General features: G+C 30.0%; 3 protein-coding genes and 1 pseudogene across 6 annotated transcripts; all 4 read right to left on the reverse strand.

Moving 5' to 3' along the window:
• Positions 1-2,966: 2,966 nt before the first annotated feature.
• Positions 2,967-5,657, reverse strand: LOC149891628 (uncharacterized). Of its 2 annotated transcripts, XM_090077220.1 has the most exons (2): positions 4,605-5,022; positions 2,967-4,501 (listed from the first exon to the last, which is right to left on the reverse strand). In XM_090077220.1, the coding sequence occupies exon 2, from the start codon at positions 4,404-4,406 to the stop codon at positions 3,114-3,116; it is 1,293 nt and encodes a 430-aa protein (XP_089933346.1). In that variant the 5' UTR covers positions 4,407-4,501; positions 4,605-5,022; the 3' UTR covers positions 2,967-3,113. The 2 variants fall into 2 exon arrangements, with proteins under 2 accessions (XP_089933346.1, XP_089933347.1); XM_090077221.1 differs by having other exon boundaries at positions 2,967-5,657.
• A 2,737-nt stretch (positions 5,658-8,394) lies between these two features.
• On the reverse strand, positions 8,395-9,915 carry LOC149891629 (uncharacterized). The gene is made up of 2 exons (XM_090077233.1): positions 8,565-9,915; positions 8,395-8,474 (listed from the first exon to the last, which is right to left on the reverse strand). Exon 1 carries the CDS (start codon positions 9,529-9,531, stop codon positions 8,647-8,649), a length of 885 nt encoding a protein of 294 aa, XP_089933359.1. The 5' UTR covers positions 9,532-9,915; the 3' UTR covers positions 8,395-8,474; positions 8,565-8,646.
• Positions 9,916-11,156: 1,241 nt separating this feature from the next.
• LOC149891630 (uncharacterized) lies at positions 11,157-12,409 on the reverse strand (annotated as a pseudogene).
• Positions 12,410-12,983: 574 nt separating this feature from the next.
• Positions 12,984-27,602, reverse strand: LOC149891631 (T-complex protein 11-like protein 1). 3 transcript variants are annotated; one of them, XM_090077240.1, is made up of 9 exons: positions 27,381-27,602; positions 26,371-27,034; positions 16,370-16,490; positions 14,806-15,026; positions 14,558-14,694; positions 14,100-14,251; positions 13,836-14,014; positions 13,401-13,558; positions 12,984-13,248 (listed from the first exon to the last, which is right to left on the reverse strand). In XM_090077240.1, exons 2-9 carry the CDS (start codon positions 26,511-26,513, stop codon positions 13,043-13,045), a joined length of 1,317 nt encoding a protein of 438 aa, XP_089933366.1. In that variant the 5' UTR covers positions 26,514-27,034; positions 27,381-27,602; the 3' UTR covers positions 12,984-13,042. The 3 variants fall into 3 exon arrangements, with proteins under 3 accessions (XP_089933366.1, XP_089933365.1, XP_089933367.1); XM_090077239.1 differs by having other exon boundaries at positions 27,368-27,602; XM_090077241.1 differs by lacking the exon at positions 27,381-27,602 and adding an exon at positions 22,744-22,820 and having other exon boundaries at positions 26,371-26,512.
• Between the last annotated feature and the right edge of the window lie 61 nt (positions 27,603-27,663).

A 27,663-nucleotide genomic window follows, 5' to 3' on the forward strand; every position in this document is an offset into this window, starting at 1 on the left:
GATGTATCCGTCTTTTCATCTAAATCCACTCGGAGTAGTGCCAATCCTGTTTATGCATTTTACTGTTTAAGAGAGAATTCAGTTGTAAAACTGTCCAAGCAATTAATTAAGCCGCCTATTTTCATTGGCTTATACACGAGTGATGAAAAAAACAACAACATCCAAACGTAAAAATAAATATATTTTAAAACCTTGTCGGAGTGTTTTTTTGGTTTTACAGTTTTAATCAAAAGAGTAAACTGGGATAAGAGTAAACCGTTTAGCTTAAAATTTAATCAACTTCTTTAAAAAAATTGATTTTTAACTGTAATAAATATAAAAATTGAGTAAAAATGTTTTGAAAATTTAAAAAAAAATTGATTTTTTAAAAAAAAACAACAAAAAAATAAACAAACAAAAAATTGTATAAGATAATAATAGACAAACGAAAAAAATGCCGTCAAACGTCTGATGTATTTTAAAGTGCAGAAGCCCTATCTGATATCAGTTTTTTTATATCATCTACTGTTCTCTCACAAAATGACGTATGAACATAATTTTATTTAGATTTCATTATACTGTATGTTTTATTACATTAAATTTCTTTAATTTCAAATAAAGTAATTGAAGTCATGTTCAGTGATTTAAACGATTCTATCAGTTACAAATATAAAAAAAAGAACTGATTGCACAACAGAAAAACTATTTCTCTTCAACTTACGCGTCAATCACAAGTTTACTTTATGTAACTTTTTTTTATAAATTTTGCTTTTTATCCAAGAAATACAAAAAACATACTGGAAAATGTTGTAAAAAAATAATAGGCGCACAAAATTTTTAATAGATTTCCGTTCATCTTTCTTCTCAACCTAACTGTTATTCGTAAGCATTTTGTTAATTTATTTTTTATCTGACAATTTCCTATAAAAGGTTGCATAAAATTGCTTATGATGACCAGTTTAGTCACATTTAAAGCCTTTTTAAATATTTTGATAAGAACTAAAAGTTAATATACATAAAAATAGGCCGAAAACCACTAAGCGAAGCAACAATGTGACAAATATTAGGTATGAAGGATGACTTGTTGATCAGTAACAGAAATAACAAGAAGATAAAAAATTTTAGAGAATTGTCACAAAAAATGCCCTTAAAACATTTAAAGCGACAGGTAACATCCAACGTCATGCAGGGTCCAGAAGGTTAAAGAAAACTACAGAGCCCGAAAATAGTTTTATATTTTGTCAAGTAAGAGCCAATCCAAGGTTTAGTAATCGTGAACTCACCAACATATTCAACAAAAAGCATCAAAACCGTCTTTTTTCAAATGCAGTTGAAAACATTTTACTCAAGAAAAACATTTAGGTGGTGTAAAGTGGTCTAAAGTGGTGTAAGAAGAGAATTGAATGGTCTTTGGAAAAGTGGAAGCAAGTAGTTTTCAGTGATGAAAAGTTTTTTTACTATATTTTTTAATTAATGTTTAACAACTAGACTTTTTTTCTTTTAACCAGAAAAAAAGTATAGTAATTACTTTGTCATACCGAAGTTGCGAGGTAGCAGTGGGAGTGTTGGTCTTTAGGGCTGCTTTAATTTTAACGGAGTAGGTATAACATTTATACAGACCGAACAATTAACACACCTATAGAGACGCAAGAGAACTGCATGGCTTCATCAATAGACATGCTGATTGATCAAAACGAATGGTGCCAGTTTCAACAAGATATGGTGCCTGCCCATACAGCTCGTAAATTCAAAACATAGAACAACAAGAAAATAAAGTGGATTTGTTGCCATGGCTAGCTCGATCACCAGATTTGAACAAATCGCCTAAAGCAAGAACAAGATACCATTTACGGAAGAATTCCAACCAAAATGTGCAACAACCTTGTTAAATCGATGCAAAAAAGATGTGTAGCTTGCAAAAAAGCATATGGGGGATGTTTTAAATACTAGTTTAGTTTTTTTTTTTATTTCTATTTTTATTACGTCAATTTTGATATATCGCAGTTTTTTTATAATTATTGTTACAATGTTTGATGACGTTTTTATAAACAATTCGTATGTTTTAATGTCATCCAAGATGTCATCCAAGATGTCATCCAAGATGTCATCCAAGATGCAAGATTTGTTTTTATAAACAATTTTACAGTGGGTTGCATAAATATAGAGTCAGTTGATTTTTAATGGTTTTTTTTTTAATTTAAAGCAAACAAAAAAGTTAATAGTTTAAATTGTTTTAAACTTAAGTAACAATGGTATTATAAACAAAATAAGAAAAAAAAAATTTAAGATTTTTTTTCTCTTATTTTGTTTATAATACCATTTTTATGAGAAGTATTTACAACTGTTAAAAAAACAACAAAAAAAATAAAGCAAAAATGTAGTCAGGGTGCACTTTAGTATTTTGTATGCGCACCACGAACTTTCACACATGCACGAACACATCTTGGCATAGATTCAACTAGTCTGATGCATAATTCTCTTGGAAATTCTTTCCAAAGCTTTTCCAAGGCCTGCAATAATTGCGCAACACTAGTTATGTTCTCTTTAACCAACCTCTTGTCTATCCAAGCCCAAATGTTCACGATGGGATTGAGATCTGGAGAACGAGCTGACCAAGGCATGACCGTAATGTTTTTCCGATCAAGCCACTCTTTAACCGATGTCGCAGTGTGAACCGTTGCGCTACACTGTTGTAAAAAATGACCAAAAACTACTTTGAGCTGACCCGAGAAAACTGCTTTGACAGGGTGAAACTACAATGTTTCCTGACTCCAAAAATGTAAAATTTGAAATCTAACTATTTCGTCCGAGAAAATAATTTCGATTTTTAGTTTTTAGTACTTTGCACAATAGGGCAAAATGACAGCTTTTCAAATTTTGCATTTTTACAGCATTCAAAAACTCTTCAAAATAAGCATTTATTACTCCAAAACATAACTGTCTAAAATTCACTTGAATAATAGTTTATTCTGACACAACTGATACAGTTTTTCATTAACAAGATGGAAATAATAAACACTTTCTTAAATAATTCTTTTAGTTATTCTAAGCCAAAACACAAAAACAACCTCTTGATTCTAAACACATAAAGAGCAAATGGTACATAAAATAAATTCTTCTCAATATTTGATTCTTCACAAATGCTTGCTGTTGTAGTCCACAACACATGAAAGAAGCCTCTTTGCATACTCAGGATGATTGCGGTCTCTTTTGTATCTCTGCCAATGTGAGCTGAAATTATGATGCATTGATTCTGTTGCCTGCTCACTAAAGATCCCCAAGGGAGCCCTTTTGATCTCAATGAATTGCTTCACATGGAAGAAAACAGCATGAACTTTTGGAGTCACACTGATGTTCATGATTGCCAAATATGAGTCTCTGAAGCGATCAATTTTTTCAGAAAAGTCATCCTCCAGAACCATACCAAAACATGCTGTCACCACAGACTTAAACTTTCGAAGGGCATCAATGATTCCAAAGACTTGAAAAGCAGACTCAGTCTCTGCAATTCTTTGAAGGAGGTCAAGATTGCTGAGAAGCTTGTGACAGGCATTCCCTGCAAACTGCCCACCATGGTATGGTTCTTGTTGAATGTGGAGAGCTGAGGGCCACTTGACAACATTGGGCCAAACTTCTGTCATGGCTTTGTACATGTGATTGACCACACCAAGGAGAAGATGGAGTTCCATTGGTGGTATGAGCTCCAAGATGAGTTTGTTTTCAGAACCAGATAGCAAAGGCTCATGCACTACATTGCCAAAAGATCTTGCCTTTTTGATATCACCACCAGACTTAGCAAACTCTTGATAACAGGCAACAAGTGAGCCTAGTGTCCTCAAAGATCCTGATTGAGAAAGATGCTTTGATTCTGTGTTGCACCAAGAGCAAGGGTGAGTACTTGCATGGCTCTGAAGGCCACAAAGGATGTTGGCAAGTTTCATGTCGCATGAGACAACAAAGTTGACTTTGTCTAACTTGATTAAAGACAAGATCTGCCTCACATTTTCAAAGTTTTCTGGTAGTCCTTCTGATAAAGCCACAAGCATTTGACGCTTTACACTACTGTCTTTGGCAGTCCTCTGAGTTAAAAGTTTTTTCCGTGGTGGTGACCTTGAATCACAGTGAGAATCCAACTCCATGATGCCAAGAGAAACTTTCAGAAATCCTCCACCTCCATCAATTCCCAACTTGACAATATGGTTCTGGAAAACTCTTCGAGAAAGCAGGACTTCATTCAAAAGCTCGGCAAGATCCTTGCAATGCACAACCACAAAGTCAGTGGAGTTACTCTCTGATAAAACTTGGATGCTGGTTTGAGTAAAAAACTCAGACAACTGTTTGCCAATGGCTTCAAACTTAGCTAGAAAACTAGTCTCCACAATCTTGGTGTCACTGACTCTGTTGATGGTTGATGCCAATTTCTTCATGCCAAGGTTGGACAGTCCTGTGTTTAGCTGAACTTGTACAAGATCTTCAGTTTTGATGCTGGGTTCAGGAAAAAGAGCTCTTGCACTTGAGCTTCCTAAAAATGAAATTATATTAACACTTTTTGTAATTTTAAGTTTTAAAATTAAAGGTATTCCCTCTGAACCTGCCATCTTTATATGTATATATAAAAGTATCACCTGTTTTAACTCTAAGTGGTGGGCCGCCTTTAGGATGCGATATTTTGGCAGTACCACCAGGTGTGGAAGGTTTAGTAGAGATGACTTGAGTAGCTATTTGCTCTGCAGCGAGTGGATCAGCTGTAGCTAGCTGCTTGAGATTCTCTCTAAAAGTGAATGGAGTGCACTGATGTGGCAGACCTCTTCCAACTAGACTCAAACAATCACCACATCTTTGAGGGGTACAATCTTCCACAGGTTTAGAATAGTTCACTGGGCTCTTCTCATTCAACTTCAAATGTCCAACTTGACAAATAAGACAGTTGCAACCTTGATCTCTTGTTGGTGGTCTAACTTTTATAGATGAGAAAGGAAACAAAGGTGGCAGGTTAACATCTTTTCCTTCATCTTTTCTCCGAAGAATTGTTCAACATGAGTCACAAATGCCTCTTGGCACTCTGGTATCAGTCAAATCAAGACTTGTATGGTAATGCTTGAGGATCTTTTCAACAAGGAACTGTGTCAACTCTCGAGAGCACTTCTTCAGACACAAGACACAGACAGATTTCCGAAAATCTTCATGATTTTTTGAAAAATTTGGCATTTTGAAATTTTTCTCACACAACTGATAAGTGAAACACTTTAAATAAACATGTTCACTGCCAATTCCCGGAATTTTTAGCTTGTTTACAATTTTGATGCAAAACTTAAAACAAACATGTTCACTGCCTATTCCCGGAATTTTTAGCTTATTTACAATTTTGATGCAACAAAATGTTTATAATATAGTTCAACCATGAAATTGTAGGTAAAATTTTATCTTCTGAGTTAAAATAAATACAAATTATACTTGCTATATAGACTGTTATGTTTTAGAGTAATAAATGCTAATTTTGGAGAGTTTTTGAATGCTGTAAAAATGCAAAATTTGAAAAGCTGTCATTTTGCCCTATTGTGCAAAGTACTAAAAACTAAAAATCGAAATTATTTTCTTGGACGAAATAGTTAGATTTCAAATTTTACATTTTTGGAGTCAGGAAACATTGTAGTTTCACCCTGTCAAAGCGGTTTTCTCGGGTCAGCTCAAAGTAGTTTTTGGTCATTTTTTACAACAGTGGCTATCGTGCTGAAAAATCGATTGTTTTCGTCTTTCGATTGTTTCGATGGTTTAATGAATCGATTGTTTTTCGTCAATAGTTCAAAGAGCGTTCTTGTATCCTTGGTACACAAAAACCCTCTTTCAACTTTTCACCAGTCTGCCTCTTGATGACTAAAATTGACTTGCGATTTATGACCACAAAATTGGATTCGTCGCTGAAAATGACTTTGGCCCAGCCTTTTACACACCAGTGAAGTCTTTCTCTACAACACTTTAATTTTTTTAGGCGATCTAATACACGCAAAAGTGGTTTTCGAGCAGCGACATAGCAATCTAAGCCTTTCTTATTTCGGCATCTTAGTACAGTCTATCTACTAACATTTACGTTACCAGGGGTATTTGTGAACCCTTCAGCAAGTTCGCGGTAAGAAATTTTAGGGTCTTGTCTAACCTTACGATAGAGATAACTTTGGTCTCTTGAAAATGGCTTTAAGGCCTACCAAGCCTTGGTAAATCCTTGACATCATTATGTAGCTCGTGGTTTTTCAACGTTTTTTGTACCCAATTAAGCGAAACATTGCACATTCGAGCTATTTCTCGTTGGCTTTTTGTTTTATCTTTTAGCAGACCTACAATTTGCCATCGTACGTTGTCTGAAACAGCTTTTCTGTTTCACAATTTCGTCTATTTAACTTTACTAAATAATTACCAATGCGAATAACTCAAGATGATGAAATGATGACTAAATTTTATTTTCGCAAGAACGTTTAAACAGTTCGAAAGAAATCAACCACTAAATTTTAGACCGTTCGGATAACATTTCATTGAGATATTTCAACTTAAGTCGTTAAATTTTAATTGACTCTATATTTTTGCTACATTAAAAATACAGGTTCTAATTGGATTAATATTTACCCAACACTGGTAAATCTAACGAGTTCGAGTTATGTACCATTCGTAGAGAATCAATTAACACATTTAATACGCTTTTAATCGTATTAATTAGTTGGTTTTCAAAGATAATTTTGAAAAAAGCAAAAATTTCGCATAAAAAAGTACTGACTAGATTTATGCAACCCACTGTATGTTTTAGTATGTCGTCCAAGATACAAGATTTGTAGCAAAAAATTTATAACAAAAAAATTTTTCTCACAAATATATAAAAAAAAAAATTAGTACAATATCTTCTTTAGTTTCTATTTTATGATACTTTAAATAAGCGTTAAGCAACAAAATCTTAATGCGCATATTTTTTTTTTTAAAACCACTGTATATTTAGAAAGATAAATATATATGTATGTAACATACTTACACCCAAATAGACTATCGCCCTATACTTTTATAATTTGGCGGGGTATAATTAAATGAATGGCGGTGAATAATAATTTCAATAAAATTTTGATGGAATTGTTGCCACCTAATGTCTGAATCAAGTAACTTTTCGATATAACCATAGGTTGGTTTCACTTTATTAGTATTATTGATTCTTTTATAAACTTTCTTTGCGTTTTTTGCATGAGCATTAAAAAAAATGTCGCGTGATTTTTCATTTCTGCAATGGCTCTTCTTTTGTTAAATTAACTATTCACAGTTGATATTTTTGGGGATAGTGTCCTTCTAGCTAACCCGAAAAAACCACCTACATGGGGTGATAGTGGACATATGTAGGTGTCCAGAAATGGGAGTTTTGAAATCCATCTATTACGTCCGAGAAAAAAAAATCAATTTTAAGTTGAAAATTTCCCAATTTTTTTTACTGTTTCGATTATTTACTAAACAAGCTATAAAATTGAAATGGGTCATTGGAACTTCATGAAATTTTATGGTGTTGTACCTATATAGTATGGCTATCAATGTATAAAATTTTATGCAGATATCTTGCTTGGTTATAAAGTTATAGGCCAAAACGTTTTGCAAAATCATACATTTTGACAGTGTTGGTACCAAAAGTTTTTAGTTTTGGTAAAAGTATTTTGACTGATTGCCCTGATTTTATGTATGAATTCTCTATAGGTAATAAGCAACAACTTTTGTTATCAGAGTTTTGGAATCAGACCATTTGCTAAAAAACTGCGGCCAAAAAATCATTTAAAACCACAAAATCTCCTCATAATATGGATTATTCAATTTTTGAAGTATTTGCTACCCTGAGCAGTTATATATGTAAAATATAATTAATTGCATGTACGCTAGGGTGTTCCAAAAAAATGACTTTTTTGAAATTCAACTAACATTGCTTTTCATAAGTTGCCCCAACCTTGATATTACTAATAAATTTTTTTTTTTTCATGATTAGATCACTCCATGACTTCTCTCAAAGGGTCCAAAGGTCATTTTTTGCCCCTTTTTTCCCCCATATTTCTGACTAACTGAGGGGAGTGTTACTATTATCCAAATTGATTTTTCTTTCATTTTTTTTGTTGTTTTATCTTTTTGAAAGAAATTAAAATATAATGCTAAGCTTAATTTTTTTTTTTACTTGAACAATGAAGATCAAAAAATTCAAAAAAAAAGGCATTTTTAAGCTTTTTTGCACTATATCAGTGTTCTGCTTGTTAACAAGATACTTTACTTATTAAGATACTTATATTTACGTAATAAAATCATATTTATGATTAGTTTCTTAAGTAATTAGTTGTCAAACATAGTTTATGTTTATAAATTTATTTTGTAAACAAAGAATTTTTTACATAATCAGATTTTTTTTTAATTGTTCTTTCACTCTTATACTTGTTTGATACAAGGAAGGTACTTTGTCTTTTATCCTCATTGTGCGATTTATTGATCAGCTCCTATTAGACAATATTTAAAAGTAATGAGCTTGTGAAATAAATTGAGACTTTTAACATAAACAGTAAGTACCAAACATAAAAAATAGATACCTGAACTAGTTTTATAGCCCTCTCACTACAGTCATTTACTACTTTAAGATTATTCACAAATTTTTTGAATTCTAGGTAATAGTCATTTAGATCCCATGTCTTCCTTGAACTGTACCTGCAGCCAGCTATCAGTAATGTCTTCAATTTTTATTTTGTTTAACACAATGTAATTTTGATTAATTGAGTTCCATACATCTTTAAGCTTCTTAAACAATGGATTATCTGGGCCATTTGTTTTACTGCTAGGATAAATGTTCCAGCAGTGAATAATATGCCTTTCATAGATGTGATGCCTACATGCTAGGAGAAGTAGAGGTCTATCAAGCTCTGCAGCTAATCTAATGCACACACCCTTTTTATTACCAGTATTTACAGAAGTTGCATCAAAAACACATCCTTGTAATTTATCAAAAATATCAAATTGATGAAGAAGTTTTATGATTGCATTCTTCTGTGTTTCTTCTGTACAAGAGTTCAAATGAGGAATCCCAAGAAGCTCACTCTGTCCATCTATTCTGATGGAAACGGCCAGTCTGTCAAGTTGATGTTCTATTCCGTTTGTAAACTCTTTAACTAGTTTTCCATCAAAATAGAGAATAATTGGTAATGATGAAGATTTAACAAGTTCAGTAATGTGTTTTTTAATCTTTTCTCCTTCTTTAGTTACAACTTCCTCTGCAACTCTGAACGCAGTTGAAGAAGGTATTGCAAAATTAGTAACATTACCTCCTGAATTTGCAATAACACTTGCCACTGTTGCAGTGTGTTGTCTAACTGAAAGTCCCTCACCTATTGCTGTGAGAGCTGTTTTTTTTAAAATACTTTTTGGTAACAAAACAACAGAGCTAGATTGTTCTTTTTTTATATCTGCTACATATTCACAGTCAGAATTATTATCACTACTTGAAGAGTTTTCTAAACTATATAGATTGTTACCATTGTTTAGTTTAATTTCCATGTTTAACATGAAACACAATTTTTTGTGGGATCTCTTAATAGTGTACGTAAACCTTTTATCATTTGTCCTATTCTTCCCACCCTATTTCCAAGTTGGTCCAAGATAAACGCAATATCTTCATTTTTGGCTTTGGATGTCCTTCTCCTGTCTTTCATAATATCTTCAATTAATTCTTCTTTTTTTTTTACTAATCCAAAAGCATTTTAATATTTCTTCAAAAAATTCCTCATTCCTTTTTGTATCTGTTGGGTTGTTCCTTTTGCTATTCTTCTTTAACTTGTAATAGTTGTTCACCATTTTATCAATCTTCTTTCTTTAAAATGCAAAATTTATTCAATGCTTAAAATAAAGATAAAAATAAATTTGTTAATAAATTTTGAACTCATAATTTACCTGATATTTTCTAAGGTTATGATAGGGAATCCTGAAAGATTCCATGGTCTTACCAACTTAGACATTACACAACAGTCAGCTTGTGGAGGGCATCTGAGCTCAAATGAATTAATTTCGAAATGACACCTAGTTAAAACCGTTTTCTTTACTTTGGGATTCAAGTTTCTTAGATATAGGAAGTATTGCAAAACCTCTATGCCAGTAGGAAGTTTATAACATGAAAGATTTTCTCTAACTTTCTTTACTAGAAATTATTTCAGCCTTATTTCGAGTAAGCTTCAACTTCTTTTTTGGAGGCATTTTATTATTAAGTAACTTTTTTTAAGTTAATTAGTTATTGAAAATTAGTTAGTTATGAGAACTCCCACTCTGATTTTCTGGCAAAAACATGTCTTGTTAGTTATAATAATTTAAAATTCCATTCGATTATCCGTAGCATCCGCTTCCACTATTTTACTGTAAGCGTAAAAAGGAATTTTCTCGGAATTACCATTAAGTGTCTGTTAATTTATGTCATTAATATTTACCCAAAATTCCTGAAAGTATTTATCTACATACTAAAAAATTATGATGTTATATTTTAAAAAAATATAACGACAAAGTTACGCGAACTAACATCATTATAACATCAATATAACGTCATTATAACATCAAAATGATGTTATATCTGAACAATACAACATCCTTTTTCAAGATATAACATCAATATAACGTTATTATAACATCAAAATGATGTTATATCTGAACAATATAAAATCCTTTTTCAAGATATATTGTCAATATAACAACAATATTTGTTATATTGATGTTATATCTTGAAAAATGACGTTATAATTTTCAGATATAACATCATTTCAATAAATTTCATCACAATATTTAAATAAATCTGATACATAAATGTACAACTATAGCTATATGTACAGCTATAGCTGTACATATAGCTGTTATATATAATGATATAATATAAACACAATATTTAAATAATTCTCTTAACGAATACCAGCTTCAGGAAATGGTACTTTTAAGATCTAAAGAATACAAAATATTTACAATTACAAAATTTTTCTAAATAATAAAACTATAATAATCTGAGCAAATATTATTGATAATAACTCAAAAAGCACATTTTTAATAATTATGACGCAAAAATAATTCTTGAAGAATTATTATTACTGAAGTCATAATAATGCAATTAATTGTTTATCACCAATAACTATTTTACGTAAATTTATAAAGGACAGTTCCAGAAAAAGATGTTTGTATTACAAAAAATTTAAATTGGGTATTGCTGTTGGAAACAAAAGTATTTTATTTGTGTCATCAAAGCATAATTGATGAACACACCAAGGAAATAGAAGACTGTCTGCTTCTATATATTTAATACCAAGCGAAATTTCAGCCGTGATTAAGCAGAATAACTTTTAATAATGAACCTCTGCGCTTTGAAAATACGCTTTTCATTTTCTGTTAAAATCTCAAGAATTTTATAGAATTCTAATTTTTTTTTCATTTGTGTCAGAAACAATGTCACCTTGCTTACAATGTATTCCATTAATGACTGCACTTGAAATAAAACCATCCTTAAATTTTAATTGATCAACCTCTCCATAAACATATCGTCGTTCACCAAAAGAATTAAAAAACAACCTAGTTGTATTTAAAATCATTGCTTCGCAAGCTGAATATGGAATGCTTTTAAAATTAAAATGTCTGAAATTTTTTATTACTTGATGTTCGCGTTCAAAAGCAAGACAGAGATGTCCATGTAACGAGCCAAATAGAGATGCTTGTGATGGATAGTGTACAAGAAAATGTAGTTTTGGAATAAAACCGTTTGAATATAATTGAAGGAAACTGCAATGATGTGCTTGAATACAAACCTTTAGGTCCTTAAAATAAATATCAGTTACTAACAGAGACATACATAGCTGCACTATTTGTATAAGTTTAACTAAGCATGAAAGGTGGGGATCAAAGAATCCATAAATCTTAATAAATAAAAACACAGCAAGAGTTGATGCTTGTCCACCACCAAATTGTCCTCGGATTTTAAGTGAAGGTAAAATAACACCGGGCTTTTCAACAACAGAAGGATATATTTATGATTGAAGCCATTGGTTAAGATCAGCTAAGGAAAACTTTTCTGGTATACAGTACTTTTCTGGTATACAGTACAAAATAATCGTAAATGTAATAGCACAACCCCTTCCAATAAATCATGTTTTGGATCAAAAAGCAACTGCTTAGTGACATCGAAATTCGGAATATCTGATAAAATGCTAAAGTTAACAATACCATAGTTTCTTGACCATTTTGTTCTATCTGTTTTACTTAACCCAGAATTTAACTCATTTAAATGTATGACATGTTCAGGCAAATTTCGAATCAGACACTCTTCACGTGTTGTAAACTCAATCATAAAAAATATATTATATAAGTTAAAAAAAAAGTAAAAAAAAATAAGAATTGCTGAAATTTTACCTATTGGCCTAAGATAGTTGGCGTCGTACAGGCAATTAAATTTGGTTAAACATTTAGAGCATTTTTGAAAGAACTAGAATCAGCAAAATTTTACCAAGCAAAACTTTTTTCACTGAGCAAACCATCTAATTTATGTGCTATGCGTGCATAAAATTATCATAACGATCTATGGAGACGAAAGGAGGTGGATGAAACAAAATGACTTGAAGAAAAAAAAAACTTACTGTTTATCTTCTTTATAGCCCATATTTACAAAACAAAATTTTACCAAGCAAAACTTTTTTTACTGACCAAACCATCTAATTTATGTGCTATGCGTGCATAAAATTATCATAACGATCTATGGAGACGAAAGAAGGTGGATGAAACAAAATGACTTGAAGAAAAAAAAAAACTTACTGTTTATCTTCTTTATAGCCCATATTTACAAAACAAGCATTCATAACTATACTAAAATAAATAAGATAATACCTTATTTACAATTTTAAAGGCAATGAAGCTACAACAAATTTATATATATATATATATATATATATATATATATATATATATATATATATATATATATATATATATATATATATATATATATATATCCATAAATTGTAAAAGCTTTCTGTGTGAGTAGGCCATAACAAATAAATAATTATATTTTGACAAAATTTGTATTTAGGGCTGTTTCAATAATTTTGTTGTATCGCTCCTGATGAACATTCCGATTATGCTTGACAATTCGTGCAAAACTTTCAGTTGTCACTTTTAATTCTTTATGTATTGAAAGTAAACAGCCAGTGATTGGAGGCATTATATTCCCAGTTAATGTTAATAAAACGAAATCACGAAGACGAGACGCTAAAACAATAAACGTAAATGACAATTAAAGAACAATTCTAACGATCGCCGGGTGCAAGAAATTAGAAAATAGAAAAAATGTCTTTAATCAAAAAACATGTTCGAAATCAGCGTCACTTATTAATCAAAAACATGTTTGAAATCAGCCTCACTTATTAGTTTTCTGAATGAGTCGTCCTCATTTGCTAAATTTTTAATTTGGCCTCGTAGTATATCTGCATCTTCTTTTGGCTGGAGACCGCTGTCCATCCTTTGTTTGTCAATGGAGAAAATGAGGTGCTGATACACGTTTTCCAACAGAGAAGCATTTCTATAACAATAAAAGCGTAATCAATCTCTGTAACTATTTTGCATTGCATTTTTAATGACGTCTTTGACTGTTTAAAAAAAAAGGTTACTTATTCTAAGAAAAAATTTTTAGGACTGGCCTTCATAAGCACAATCAGCAGTGACATCTTTAATTACCTAACCATGTTAAGTAACAAGTAAAATTGATAAATTTTTAAACATAAAACATTTCATTTTTTGATCCAACATTATTTCAGTATTTGTTAATACTTAGAATAATTTTAAATTATATCACCTGCCTTATATTGTTTCCAAATATAACTAAAACATCATCCTTTATTTTGTTAACAAAAGTTAGATTTTCTGCAAGATCAGCTCCAATAAAATTTATAAATAATGTCATTATAGCTGCTACAAATGATAACTTTTCAAATGAATCAGCAAGGACTTGCAAACGACATTCATCCATCAGCAAGGTCTAAATAAAACAAAATAAGCATATTAAAAAAGAATAATTCAATTCCTGAGTCATGCTTTGCATAAATTGTCATGGCCATGATTACCTCAGGGTATATCCTTTCTTTCTTATAGTCCATGAGCAAAAGAAATGCAGATGTGGTAACCATTGCATTATTGATTTCTTGGGAATCAACTTTTTTTGAGGCGATTGTTTGTAAAGCTTCCAACAGCCACAATTTAGTCATTTCTAACCCTTCTAAAAGCATAAAAATTTAATGAATCATCAATACTAAACTGACTTGAAAACAAGGGCGAAATATTTTTAAAGCTATCGCCATGCCTAAAAGATAATTAAATGATTTGTTTTGAATCAAGCTTTAAGTGAAAAAATGGTCTAGTCTAAAAGGAAACTTTGAAAAAAATAACCATAAACAATGAAAGAACTTTAAAAATTGATTATCTCAAAGCAAGAAAAAAAAGACATTTTATGCATTCATATTAGTTCTTGATAATTAGTTTATGCAAGATTGATTTAAATTCAACATTTAAAAGTAAAATTTACCTGAATTCATCTTCAAATATTCATCAAACTTTTCCCGCTCATAACTAACTGCTTGTTGAATTAGATATGGCTTCAATGCTTTCAGTTGATAATTGGCAAGATCTATTTTCATTAAGCTCAGAAGTTCTAAAATGCCTCTATTAACAAATGTAACAGCTTAAGTTATAAGAGTTTTATCAGAAATCATTTACACAAGCTATTCAAACACACATAAACATAATGCAATTTTTAAATTGAAACATTTTTACCGTAATAAAGGAACAATTTCTTTTGTAGATTGAAGCTTTTTAATTTCATCATCTCTTATGGGAGCACATAATTTAGACAAAGTTTCCAAAACAAAGTTGCCAAAACTAGCTATATCAAATGCATTGTTTTTGACTTGCTGAAGTATTAATTCTTGATCTAATGTTTCTTCTATTTCTTGAAGCAATGACTTTTGTTTGGAAGGTACCAACTCTAGGATCATCTAAAGAATAATACAATGATACAAAGCTTTTTAAAGTGGGTTTAAAATTCATGCCAACTGTCCATTTTTAATAAACTTTATACATACAAAATAATTAAGTTAATAACAGTAATTAAATGCTTTGCTTAACCTCTTGTGTAAGAGAAAATTTTCTTTTTTTTTTTTGTGTGTAAATATAGTTTTACTCAAAAAAAAATCATAGCCTCTTCAAAGAAATATATATATAATAAATCACCAAGAAAAATAACTTTTAAAAAAATATTTTCATTTTGATCACCCTCTAACAGCCCAAATTCACCCTACTTTTCCTATTTTGAAGGATAACAGAATGCAGAATAGTAATAAAGATTAAATTAGATATGAACAATATAAATAAAGGCAAAAACTGAATATCTTCTCCAAAAAATTTACATCCTTCATGAGGTTTGGAATATTCTATAGTTAGGCTATACCTAATAACGGCACATCAAGAACTGTTATGCTTTTAATAACTGTATATGTAAAGAAAATAGAAAAGTATATCTAATATATGTTCTCAAACCTTCTCTAGCTAAATACAAGGATAATTTAAAAAAATAGACTAAAATATTAGGTTACAAATCAGCAGAGTGGACTGCAAAAAAAGCAGGTATTTAAAACTATACCTTCATTTCTCACTAATATTTTTGCTTAGACTTTTTATCAGTTTTTTTCTTTTAGTACTTCAAAACCTTTTTTTTCTTCTATGCTTTTTGGTAGGACTTTATGTAGGACCTGTTGGACTTTAACATCAGCATGCTTACTGTTTCAATTTTTAAAACTTTGTGCAAAATTTCAATTTTTACAACTTTCAGCTTGTTTGGACAAATCCCGACAGAATTGCCACACTCCACCTTTATCTCCTTGCTAAGGGGCCAAGGAGTGGCTACAGGGGGGCTGAAACTTGGTTCAGGCCATAAGCAGCCTGAACATGGAGTCCAGGGTGGTCAGAACCTGGTCAAAAACCTTCCCTGGTTGAAAATACCTCCAATTGCAAAATTTGATGTAGATTGTTCTGTAGGTGTGGATTTAATAAAGAACAAACAGACTCACGGACAGAAATTCATTTTTTTAGCATTTAAAATTATAACAAATGCATTTTTTGGACTTCTTGCATACAAAAAAATGTAGAATATACTCAAAGAATTTCAAAACATTGTGTCTTATATATCTTTATAATATATCTTTACATATATATATATATATATATATATATATATATATATATATATATATATATATATATATATATATATATATATATATATATATATATATATATATATATATATATATATATATATCTTTAGTAATAACTAGCTTACTTGTTTCATTTCCATTAGCAACATAAAAGCCTTCTCATACTGCGGAGGATCACATGATACTTCACTTTGTAAGATATCCCAAAATGCTGCATGGACAATGTCATGAATGCTTTTTTCCAGACTTAAAGGAAATCAATAAACTTTAAGAAATGGATCATTTGATTAATAAAGTCTTAAATTTTTTTTACATTTTAGACACAGGATTCCTTCTAATGAAAAAACTTTGCAAAGGGGAAGATTGATGCATAAGTAACAAATTAAAAAAAAAAAAAAAAAAAAACCCTTAATCATAGCATTTTTGTGCATACATTTAGTTGAAGGTAACTTGGTAATAATAATTAAAAAAGAAAAACTTTAAAAAAAAGCCAAAAAATCTTTTCTTCATATTATATAATAATTTATACAATGATTCTAAAAAAATCATATTCTTTTCTATGTTTTTAAGTAAGAACTATGTTTTGGTACCAAATGCTAATAGATCTTACATCATTTACTAAATCCAGAGTTAATCTTTAGTAACTTATAAATTTGATCTTGATTCAATAGAACATTTAGATACAATTCCATTAGATACTATTAACTAAACCCTGCCATAAAATCATGCAAAATACTTGCCTGATTGTTTTATAACAGCAACTCTTAAACTTCCATTTGCTTCATGTACAAAGAACTTAAGCACTTATACTTCTAAATTTTTGGCCTGAAAAAATTTGTTGGAAATGACGGGAAAAAAAAATAGTACACTGATCACACAGAGATGATTTGATAAAACAAATTAACAACCAAATTTAAGTTTAATTTTTTACTATTTTTGTCAAGCCACATTTAAATTTTTGGAAAAATGTTTAAGCCACACACCTGCAAGAGACAAAGTGTGACTTATATACTCAGTGAATTTTCAAGATTAAGCCACACTAACAAAGAAGCAAATATGGAGATTTTAAAATGTGTCTATGATCTAATTCTATAGATTAAACAACCAACTTCTATAGGGTGTTTTTGTAAAAAATATATAGGGTGCTAAACATAAAAAACAAAATCATTTATTAGCATTGTAGCCAATTAACATTTTCAGATAAACCAATTCATGACTCAAAATAAAATGTGACACAACTAGCAATAATTTTGCAAGAACTTAATCAAACAGAGCTGTAAATAAGCATAACATGCCAACTTGCATTGGTTACAACTAAAAATAATATCTCAACTGAGTGTATTTATACCATTAAGCTAAGTGGAAAATGCTAGGAACAATTTAAAAAACTTTAAAGAATTCTCGGCTTCTCTACCATCCATATCCTTCAAAGCAAGCTGCCACCATTAATTTCTATCAATCAGCATCTCTACTAATGGAAACATGCAGTTAAATAGCATCACTATATAGGTTGGGAAAATCCAATAGAAAAAAAAAACTACAGACCACCATACCATTTTGGTGTTTTGGTGTGTTTTTTTTTTAAACATTTTTGTTATGCTTTTTATATAAACTTGATAGAACCGAATTAATAAAATTTAAAGCAATAATGAACTTGTTAGTAAATGTTTTAACTTAATAACTTGTTTATACTTAAGTCAAATAAGTCTCTCCATGACAGAATGTTTCTTAAAATCAGATTTTTTTCAAAAGTTTATCTACACTTTTCTAAACTAGTTTTCACAATTTTCTAAACTAGTTTTCAGTTTACATGGACTGCTTACTAAGATAATCAATAAATTTTAATGCAATCTTAAAGAACTTTCAATTAAATATATATATAATTCTGGGCAAATATAAGCTCATTTGGGCAATATTTAGAGACAGCTCAATTAAGTTGTAGATATTACAGCTCTTCCTACTAGCTATAGTTAATATTAATCTAAATTACATAACTTTCTTTGTGCAGACTACAAATGTTTTTACTAGTTTATAGACATCATTAACATAACATTTATTTTTCTAACATTTAAATTTTTAATATTTTAGAATAAAATTCAGAATTAAGGCTGAATATTCAACAAAAATCAGAAGTAAAACTTCAATTTTGTTAACAGGTTCTGAAGAAGTTAAGATAACTGGAAGCAAAATTTTATCAAATATACAGGTTGCTCAAAGAGAGAAAGGCAGTAGTGGTTGTACCAGACCAGTTGATATAGCACTTACTTCAAAAGAAATTAGAGCATGTAAAAGACTAAAGTTAAACATAGATAGAAAGAAGAAGAAGATCAATATTAAGATACCATAAGTGAGATAGATATTCTTAAAACATCAAGTAGAGACAAAGGTGGAGCTTCTTGCAGTCAAAGTGAAAATTTGCCTAGCTGGATGTTTAGAGGACAATTTAAACTAACTAAATGTGAAGAACTAAGATTGTGTTCAAATTGTATTTTTCTTTTGTGTATCTACATCAAAGCATGGTTCACAGCTCCTCCTGCTGCATCTGTACCTAATAATGATCTAAATTTATTAAAAACTCTAGTTCACTATAAGAAAGATAATCCTGCCATTTCCAAAACAGCCAGTAGTAAATTTGCTGGCCATCTGTGGCATATTAGTGAAAAACTTGTGGCTTTGGTATTTTTTGATTCAGCAGTGAACACTAAGTCCAAACGAATCATAGTGAAAGCATTACACAAACAACCAGGTCAAGATGACCCTCAAAGAGCATACAGCTAATTTTTGAGAAATCTGCTTTACTGAGCATAAAAGATTTTTTTACAAAAAAAGTTGTTTTTTGATTGTCTGAAAATCTCAACCAAATTTGTTAAAACTGATCATAAGAAACATAAGAACTCAGGGTTGATTATAAAAACTGCCTTGGAAATGTCTCTGATAGATCAGAAGACTTACTTTACACTCAAGAGCAAAGTTAAAAACCTATTCTTCAAAATAAGAAAAGTAGGGTGAATTTGGGCTGTTAGAGGGTGATCAAAATGAAAATATTTTTTTAAAAATAATTTTTGTTGGCGATTTGTAATATACACTGCAGGCCAAAAGTTTCCGGACACTTGGATTTTGTTTAACTTTTTAATTCAAACTCCCATAATTATTTCAATAAAATTCAAATGTCATATTTATTTTTTAAAAGATACATATAGTTACTATTTAAGAAAAAAGAAGACAAAAAATGAAATAAAAAAGATACTAACAACACTACTATTAGTAAACTGTCTTTTCGTCAAAAAATAGCCCACGAGTTTTTATCACTTTTTTTGCGATCCGTGGCATCCTATTTATTAATTTATTTATTATTTCGGGTGTAATTGATAACCAGGATTCTTCTAATATTTGCCACAGGTGCTCTTTGGATGTTGGGCATTTTTGTCTAACCTTTCTGTCCTATTCTTCTCACAGTAACTCTATTGGGTTCAAATCTGGTGATTGGGCTGGCCAGGTCATGTTTTTGAGAACACCATTATCCTCTTGTTCCTTTATATAGTTCTTACATAATTTTGAGGTGTGTTTAGGGTCATTGTCCTGCATAAAAACAAAACCACGACCAATAGTTCTTAAGCCAGAAGGTATAGCATTGTTTTCTAGAATTATTTTATATTGTTCTTTTTTCATAAAACCCTAAATTTTAACTAGGTCACCTACAGCAGCTGAAGAAAAACATCCCCATACCATAACTGACCCACCACCATGCTTGATTTTCGGCACTAAACACTCTGGGATCATTTTTTCTTTTGTTGTTCTTCTGATGCAAATTCTACGTCTTTGTCCCAACAGTTCAAATTTGGACTCATCGGTCCATAGTACTTTTCCCCAGTCTTCTTCTATCCAATTTTGGTGGTCTATAGCCCATTGTAACCTTTTCTTTTTATTTTCAATCCGTAGCAACGGTTTCCTGACCACTATACGACCAGAAAGTCCTGCTTGTCTAAGACGTTGTTTCGTAGTGGTTAATGAAATAGATTTTGAATGACTCCTATTAAAGCCTGAAGTTATTTCCGGGGCTGTAAGTCTTCGATTTCTTTTACTCATCAATATTATACTATTATCTTCAGCTTTTGTTGTCTTTCGTGGTCTATCAGATCTTTTTTTGTCTTCAAAAATGCCTGTTTCTTTCCATCGTTTGATGGTATCTTGTACAGTACTTCTGGCAACTTGTAATTTTTTGCAAATTTTACGAACTGAATAACTTTCTTTATGCAATGTAATTATTTCAGAAAGTTTTGCAACCATTAAAGAAGGTTTTTTACCCATATTTTTAATTAAATAGTGGAATTATAAAATTTTAAAATTTTTTTGAAGATTTTTTAATACAACCGTCATTAATACCAAATGAAAACTAAACAAAACTAAATATTCTTAATCATTTTAGTCGGATATCATTATATTATAAATATTTCCTTCATGTTTCAACAAATAAATAACTTTAACAAGGCCAAACTCTTAAGAGTAATGTAACGCTATATATCAAGTTAAAATAAGCAATTAAAAAAAAAACAAACTTATTTATGTAAGTTTGAGGCCAGTAATACCTAATTACTGACCTCAAACTTACATAAACACTTAAAATTAGTAAGTTTAAGTATTATAAATTAATATTATTGATTAATTTAATGATACAGGATAGATTTTAGTTTTTTATATAAAAAATATCAAGTGTCCGGAAACTTTTGGCGTGCGGTGTATATATTTCTTTCAAGAGGCTATGATTTTTTTTTGAGTAAAACTATATTTACACAAGAAAAAAAAAGAAAATTTTCTCTTACACAAGAGGTTAAGCATTTAATTATTATTAACTTAATTATTTTGTATGTATAAAGTTATTAAATTAAAAACGGACAGTTGGCATGAATTTTAAACCCACTTTAAAAAGCTTTCTGAAAATTGAATAACAATTTAGACTTTTAAATAACATACATAACAAGTTTTAGTAACATAGTCCTGACAGGGAGGCCAGGTTTATTCTGTCATTCATATTCAAGGTCTTCAAACATTTGTTTGAACTTTTTGAACAATCGGTTGTCTGGTCTTATGCTTTTCTCTTTGGTTCACTGCTTCACAGAAGTGAACCATTCTAAGTTCAGTGAAATGATGCCTACATGCGAGTCAAAGAAAGTATTTATCTACCTCTCTTGCAATCTTAACAAGTTATCTTTTGTTAGAACTACTGTTGCTTGAAGTTGTATCAAAGTTCAAATATTTCAGAAATGAGGTCATTTTCCTCTAGTACTTTCGTGATTCCTAAATACAGATTTTCATCTAAAGAAGATTGCAAGGCAGGTACTACAAGAAGATGTGAATATCCCTCAATGTTTACAAACACAACTAATTTTTCATTCTTCAGTCATTTTTCCAGATTTATTTCAAACAAAACCTTGCCATCAAAATAAATTATTCAGGGATAAGGAGATTCTTCCACTGCCTTCTTTATATGATTTCTTTCTTCTTTATATGATATATTTGATTTAGCAATTTTTGCAGTCTCCTCAGCAGTTTTTTCATTTCCCTTAAAGCAGTTAAAACACTGGGTTTGCATTAAGTGATATCGCCTTTATAATTTTGAAGAATTGTGCCAGCTACTTTTTGTAAGATATCAGGAGAGGTATCATTCACTATAGTTAGGACAGATACATTTTCATGCAAAGCATTCTTTAGAGCTTGTGCAATCTAAAATTATCTGATCTTTTATGATCCTACTTCCTGGTTTAAACTCTGAATCAGGATCAACACTAGTATCAGTGGGACAAAATTCTAGATAATATCAATTTCCACAGACTCATCTGGTGGTATTATCCTTTTCCTCTCACTCAGAAACCTAAAAGTCATCTGTTTTAACATACTTTTAATGTGTATATATACATAATTTGTATGAGTACATACAATGTATATAATGAATACCATATTTTATAACAATAGTAAAATAAACCCACCTTCTTGAGGAATTTTCTGTCTTCTGATCTTAAAGTGAGGTATCTTGGCCCTCCTGGTCTTCCAAAAAATTAAAATCATTATGCTTGTCTTTTTCTGAGAAATTCTTGTCCCTCCTAATTTAGTTATTCAAATCTGTACCACCAATCCAAAACAGCTTTTTCAAAAATACAAAAAAATTCTTTGATTTGCCTCATCTTTTGCTGTCTCCCTGTATTTGTTTCTACTTATCATTAAGTTCTTAAGCACATTCTTATCTGACATTAATTTAAATCCAGCTTTGACAAAGATGTTTTCACCAAACATAAAATGCATTTACAAGCTCTTTCTTTACATTTCTTATAGCCTTGAGTCTTGTTCAGAGGACATAAAAGTATTGCAGACTTTTAAATAGAATTATGTGGAAGTACTGATCTTTTGTAGGAAAATATCCATTCCATTAGGGAGTTGAAGATTTTGACAAAAAATTAAAATTCAAAATTCAAAGCCATTTTTATATTTTAAATGAGATATTTACCTTCAAATGCTGGTTTAGCTTCATTTAAGATAAGAAGTTTGTTTTAACTTGATCTGAAGACTTTTCCCTTCCCTCATCTAAAATTCGTAACACATTCCTAGATAATTTTATTAATCTCTGAGTAAATAACAATCAAGTAAATATGTTAATTATTTAAATGTAGGATAATATAAGCAATTTGACATAAATATATAAAATAAACAAGAAAAATAAAGTTCACATCACAAGAGTTTCTGAGAAACTGGTAAGAAGCATGTACCCTTTAATTCTCATGTACATCAGAAAACAAAACAAAAAAATAACCATAATATTAGTTCATAATGTTTTGGTATTAACTTACCATATGTCATTTATATGAATTTTTGATCATAATTAAATGATTTTACTTAACCTCTTGCAAAGCAGAAAATTTTCTTTTCTTTTTCTTTCATTCTCTATTTCAACAAATAGAAATATTGTTTTATCCAAAAAAAAGTAAAAAACCTGAGGACACACCCTTTTAAAATAAAAATATAGATAGCAAATGACCAAGAAAAAAGAAAAATTATGAACAAAAATTTTCTCACTTTGATTGTCCTAAAACACCTTCAATTCAACTAATATTTTGAAGAACATATTTTTAACAACTTTGTTCTTGAGAGGGATACAAAAGTAATCTGATTGACCTTTTATTATATTTGCTTCAACTTTAGCTGGGTATGTACTTGAGTTCCTAAAATTCCCTCAAAATGACTTCCTCTAATTATATATATATATATATATATATATATATATATATATATATATATATATATATATATATATATATATATATATATATATATATATATATAATTAGAGGGAGTCATTCTGAGAATGAGGGTTCTATCTATAAACTTTCTCCCTCACTGTCAAAAGTATTTAATGCTTCATTATCAGCATTAGAAGTAGAAACCTTTCTTGAGAAATCATCATCAAATATTTTGTCTGGTTGCTCAATGCAAGTTTGGATAAACAAACCCATATTCATATTTTGACTCATGTTCTGCAATGATTCAGAGGCAGGTCAAAGTATTGTTGGGTAAATAATTATTTGTAAATTATGAACATCCATTTTGTTAAACTTTGTGAAAAGTGACACTCTTTTTAAATGACACATAAACCTCTTGAACACTTCCTGATTTGGCTGTGGTATACTGCTGACAAGTTTCTGTAGCTTTTCTAAACTTACTGCAGCATCCATTATAATCATAACTTCATGTATTTTGCTAGATATTTCATATGGAACCAATGACTCTGGAAGCATTTTGAAGAAATTTTTCAATGTGCCAGTAACAGCATGGACAGATACACCAAGCTCTTGAAGATTTAAATTCATATTTTGTTCAAACTTCAATTGAACAGCTTCAATGTCATTTTTATTTCTGCTGATTCTGTACAGCCCTTCGCTTTGCATCCCTGAACTCTCCAGATATTTAAGCACACTGCTAACAAAAACAGGACACAAGCTGTCATCTGGGCTAATATCCTTCAATGGTTTTCCAAAATAACTACTGGTCTTAAGCGTTTGCTTCTTTACCCAATCATCTTGTAAAGCTGCAGTATTTGGCACTTTAGGCTTTGGTCTCGTGGATGCAGGAAATTGGACAGACTTTTTCTTACTTTTTTTTTTTTGATTTTCCATTTTCTGGCAGGTCTAAAACATCCTGAGATGTTTTAGATACTTTTACCCAGGACTTTTTCTTTTTGCAATCCAATGTTTGTGTTGCAGTTTTCTCAACATCAACAGCAGGCACAATTAGCATATGTTCAGGAAAATAAAATTTTGAACCCTTTGGTTTTGTCTAATGACGTTTGCAATGATCTAGTGAACCAGTACCTTTACCTATGGGTATGTTCCTAAGGAGTGACTCTAGACATGAGAAGTAAATCAAAGGTGGTTTAGACCATTAATGGTTGAAAAATGTGAATCTTCCACAAAATTTAAGATTTAGTTTCCTTTAGTTACTTTCTTGGTTGTTGAAAATATTTCCGGAGATGAAAATAAACTTTACATGATTTTGAGAAGGACTTTCTGGATACATGCATGAAAAAATAATTTTCTTTATTTCAAGGATGAAAAGAAATTTTATATGCTTCAGTAAACAATCTCTCTTGTATATGGCCCAGTAAGGCTTGAAATTTGATTAAAGAGCTTCTTTTATTTGTTTAGTTTTGTTTCTTTTTTCTTTATATCTTGATAAACCAAGGTATGTCATAATACACAGAATATATTTTTGAAGTGATCGAGACAAGGAGGCTAAGTTAACTTTCATCAAGCTTCAAAAAAATTTCCCTGAATTTAGGATCCAACTTGTTAAAATTGTAAATACAGCCATATGCTTGAATATTTTGTTTCAGAAAGTTACTGTAAAATTCTCTAATCCCCTAAAAGGTTTCATACAAAGATTAACATTAAAGAACCCACCATGATAAGGGTGATGAGAGATGTGCAATGCAGCTAGTTATTTGTTGGCTGCTGCCTAGACAACTGAAGGATTTGCTTCAAGGTAAATATCGTTGGTTAAAAGTAAAAATCATTAAGTATAATTTTATGGGAAATTGACTTTTATACAATATGATGCCCAAATATTAACAACCTTTATGAAGTAAATATTGTTAGTAATATATAATTAAACTTATTCATTTTATTAATCCAAAATATGACATTATTATCTCGGTAAATGGAATTTTAATAAAGTAAACTAACTAAAACTTGATTATCTCAAATTAGCTGCAGTATCACTTAATGAGGTTTACTTGTCAATAGACAATATCCAGATCTAATTAACTCACTGTGCTGGTTTTACATTTCACAAAAAAATCTTGGATTTTTTGGAATTTAGAAAAAAGCACACAGATCAGAATCAAATGGTCATTGATTCATATCAACAAAATTAATGGTTGTTGCCATTAAAAGCATTAGAAAATGCTTGCAAGCTTTAGCTGATAGGATGAAGACTATGATAACATTTCTTTTGTATTTTAACTGAATCAAAAATGGTTTTGGTGTTATGATGACATCACTGGAGTGTTAAGTGAAAGTATTAAAAATAGATGTTGCTTAACACTTGTTGCTTTTGATGTTTACGGCAACAGTAATTACTCTCAAGTGGTGTATAAAGTTTACTTGGAATAATTCTCTGACATTAATTCTCAATTTCAAAATTGGTGATTTATTGGGCTTATTTTTCAGAGCTTATCTAAGTTTATAGATAAACTTCAACTGAAATTACTTATATTGTTTTCATTTACAGGATTCCAAGGGATACTAGTATAAAGAGGTATTTTCTGGAAAAAAAATCTTTATTTTTTATCTTATTACTTTTGTATCTTTTATTATTATTTTTTTTTTATCTTTTTTTTTTAAAAAAATAAAAAAAAACAAATTCTAAAGACTTTTTAATCAATGAAATTTGTATTACATGTATTGCCCCTTCCCCCTAATGGATTTTCTTTGGATATTTCCTTGATACTAGAGTCTCAAATTTACAAACTACAAAGCACAATATGTAACAATTGTTTCGCATATAATGCTATTTATTAATAAAAATTAAATACCTGACACTTATTTTTAATATTACATATATTATAGTACTAAAACATCACCTTTTAACAGCCCCAGACTGTTCAGAAATATGACTTAACTGAAAATTATCTGATATGACCATTTCATGAGCTAAAGCCATATTTTTTATTATGTCAACAATGCTCCCTAGGAGCTCTGGATTGTTTGGTGTTAGATCACTCATATTTAATTAAGCACCAAAATATTTTTTAATATCTGTAATTAATCGTTAGAACATACACAAAAATACACCAATAATATACAAAATTTAAAATCAATCATTAAATGATAGTTACAAAGTATAAATTAATAACAATAATAGCATTCAACAAACATATAGACATTTTTTTATATATAATAGCTATACTTTAAGAAATTTATTTGCTAAGAAGTAATTAACAAACAAATCTGCCCATTTATTAAAATATTCTGTCCCCATAGAATAAGAGTTCCTTCCATAAACTTTTACTTGAGTTTTACTATGAGTTTCACAGCTTTTAACTGATGAGATGAGTTTCACAGCATTTAACTAATATTATATTTTCAAAAAGTTTTTTAAAACTTTTAACTAATATTATATAAACTACTATTATTTATATAGATAGATAATAATAGTATAAACAACATTAAATACAAAAAACAAGTGATAGAACCATAAAATAAGTGATGGAGCCCTCATAAAAACTTGTCTCAATTACGAGCCAGCTAAAACATAAGATTTACGATAAAAATCTTCAATTATATTTGAAGACCACAGGGGAAAAACCAGACATCACAAATTTTATCTGACTATGCAAACAAATTGAAAAATTATCTTTGTCACCGGTAAAAGAGCAGTTAAAAATACTATATCCTAGGGAAGAATAAGATACTTTCAAACATTAAAATCCATATTCTTAAAAGTTGCAAAATGTTTGTTTTTTCCCCCAACGGTCTTCAAGAATTGATAAACAAATTTATAAAAAAAATATTTCATTGAAATATCGGTCATAATTACGAATATATTAAAAACGTCAGAATTTCGATAAAATAAATTACATTTATCCTTTACTTTGTAACTCTTTTTCTACCATCAAAAAAGTTACATTGAGTAGTATCTTCTAATAATGCTTTTTTAGCCCTCCTTTACATTTCATTTTGGAAATCAAAGAAAAGTTGAAAATGAGTTAAAAGACCAAATCACATTCTAAAGTAGTTAAAATTTGGGTAATCCTTTAGTTAAGCGGCGTAAAATTTCTTTCGCTTTTTTGTTGTTGTTACAAAATCGTCTGAACAAATCACTTTCGCCCGTAGATAAAAAAAAATGAATTGTAATGAGTTTTTTATAAAAGGTT

The sequence above is a fragment of the Hydra viridissima genome, unplaced genomic scaffold, assembly GCF_058129835.1.
Source record: "Hydra viridissima isolate aposymbiotic clone 2 unplaced genomic scaffold, HvirCarnegie_v1 scaffold_2, whole genome shotgun sequence".
NCBI classification, from domain to species: domain Eukaryota; kingdom Metazoa; phylum Cnidaria; class Hydrozoa; order Anthoathecata; family Hydridae; genus Hydra; species Hydra viridissima.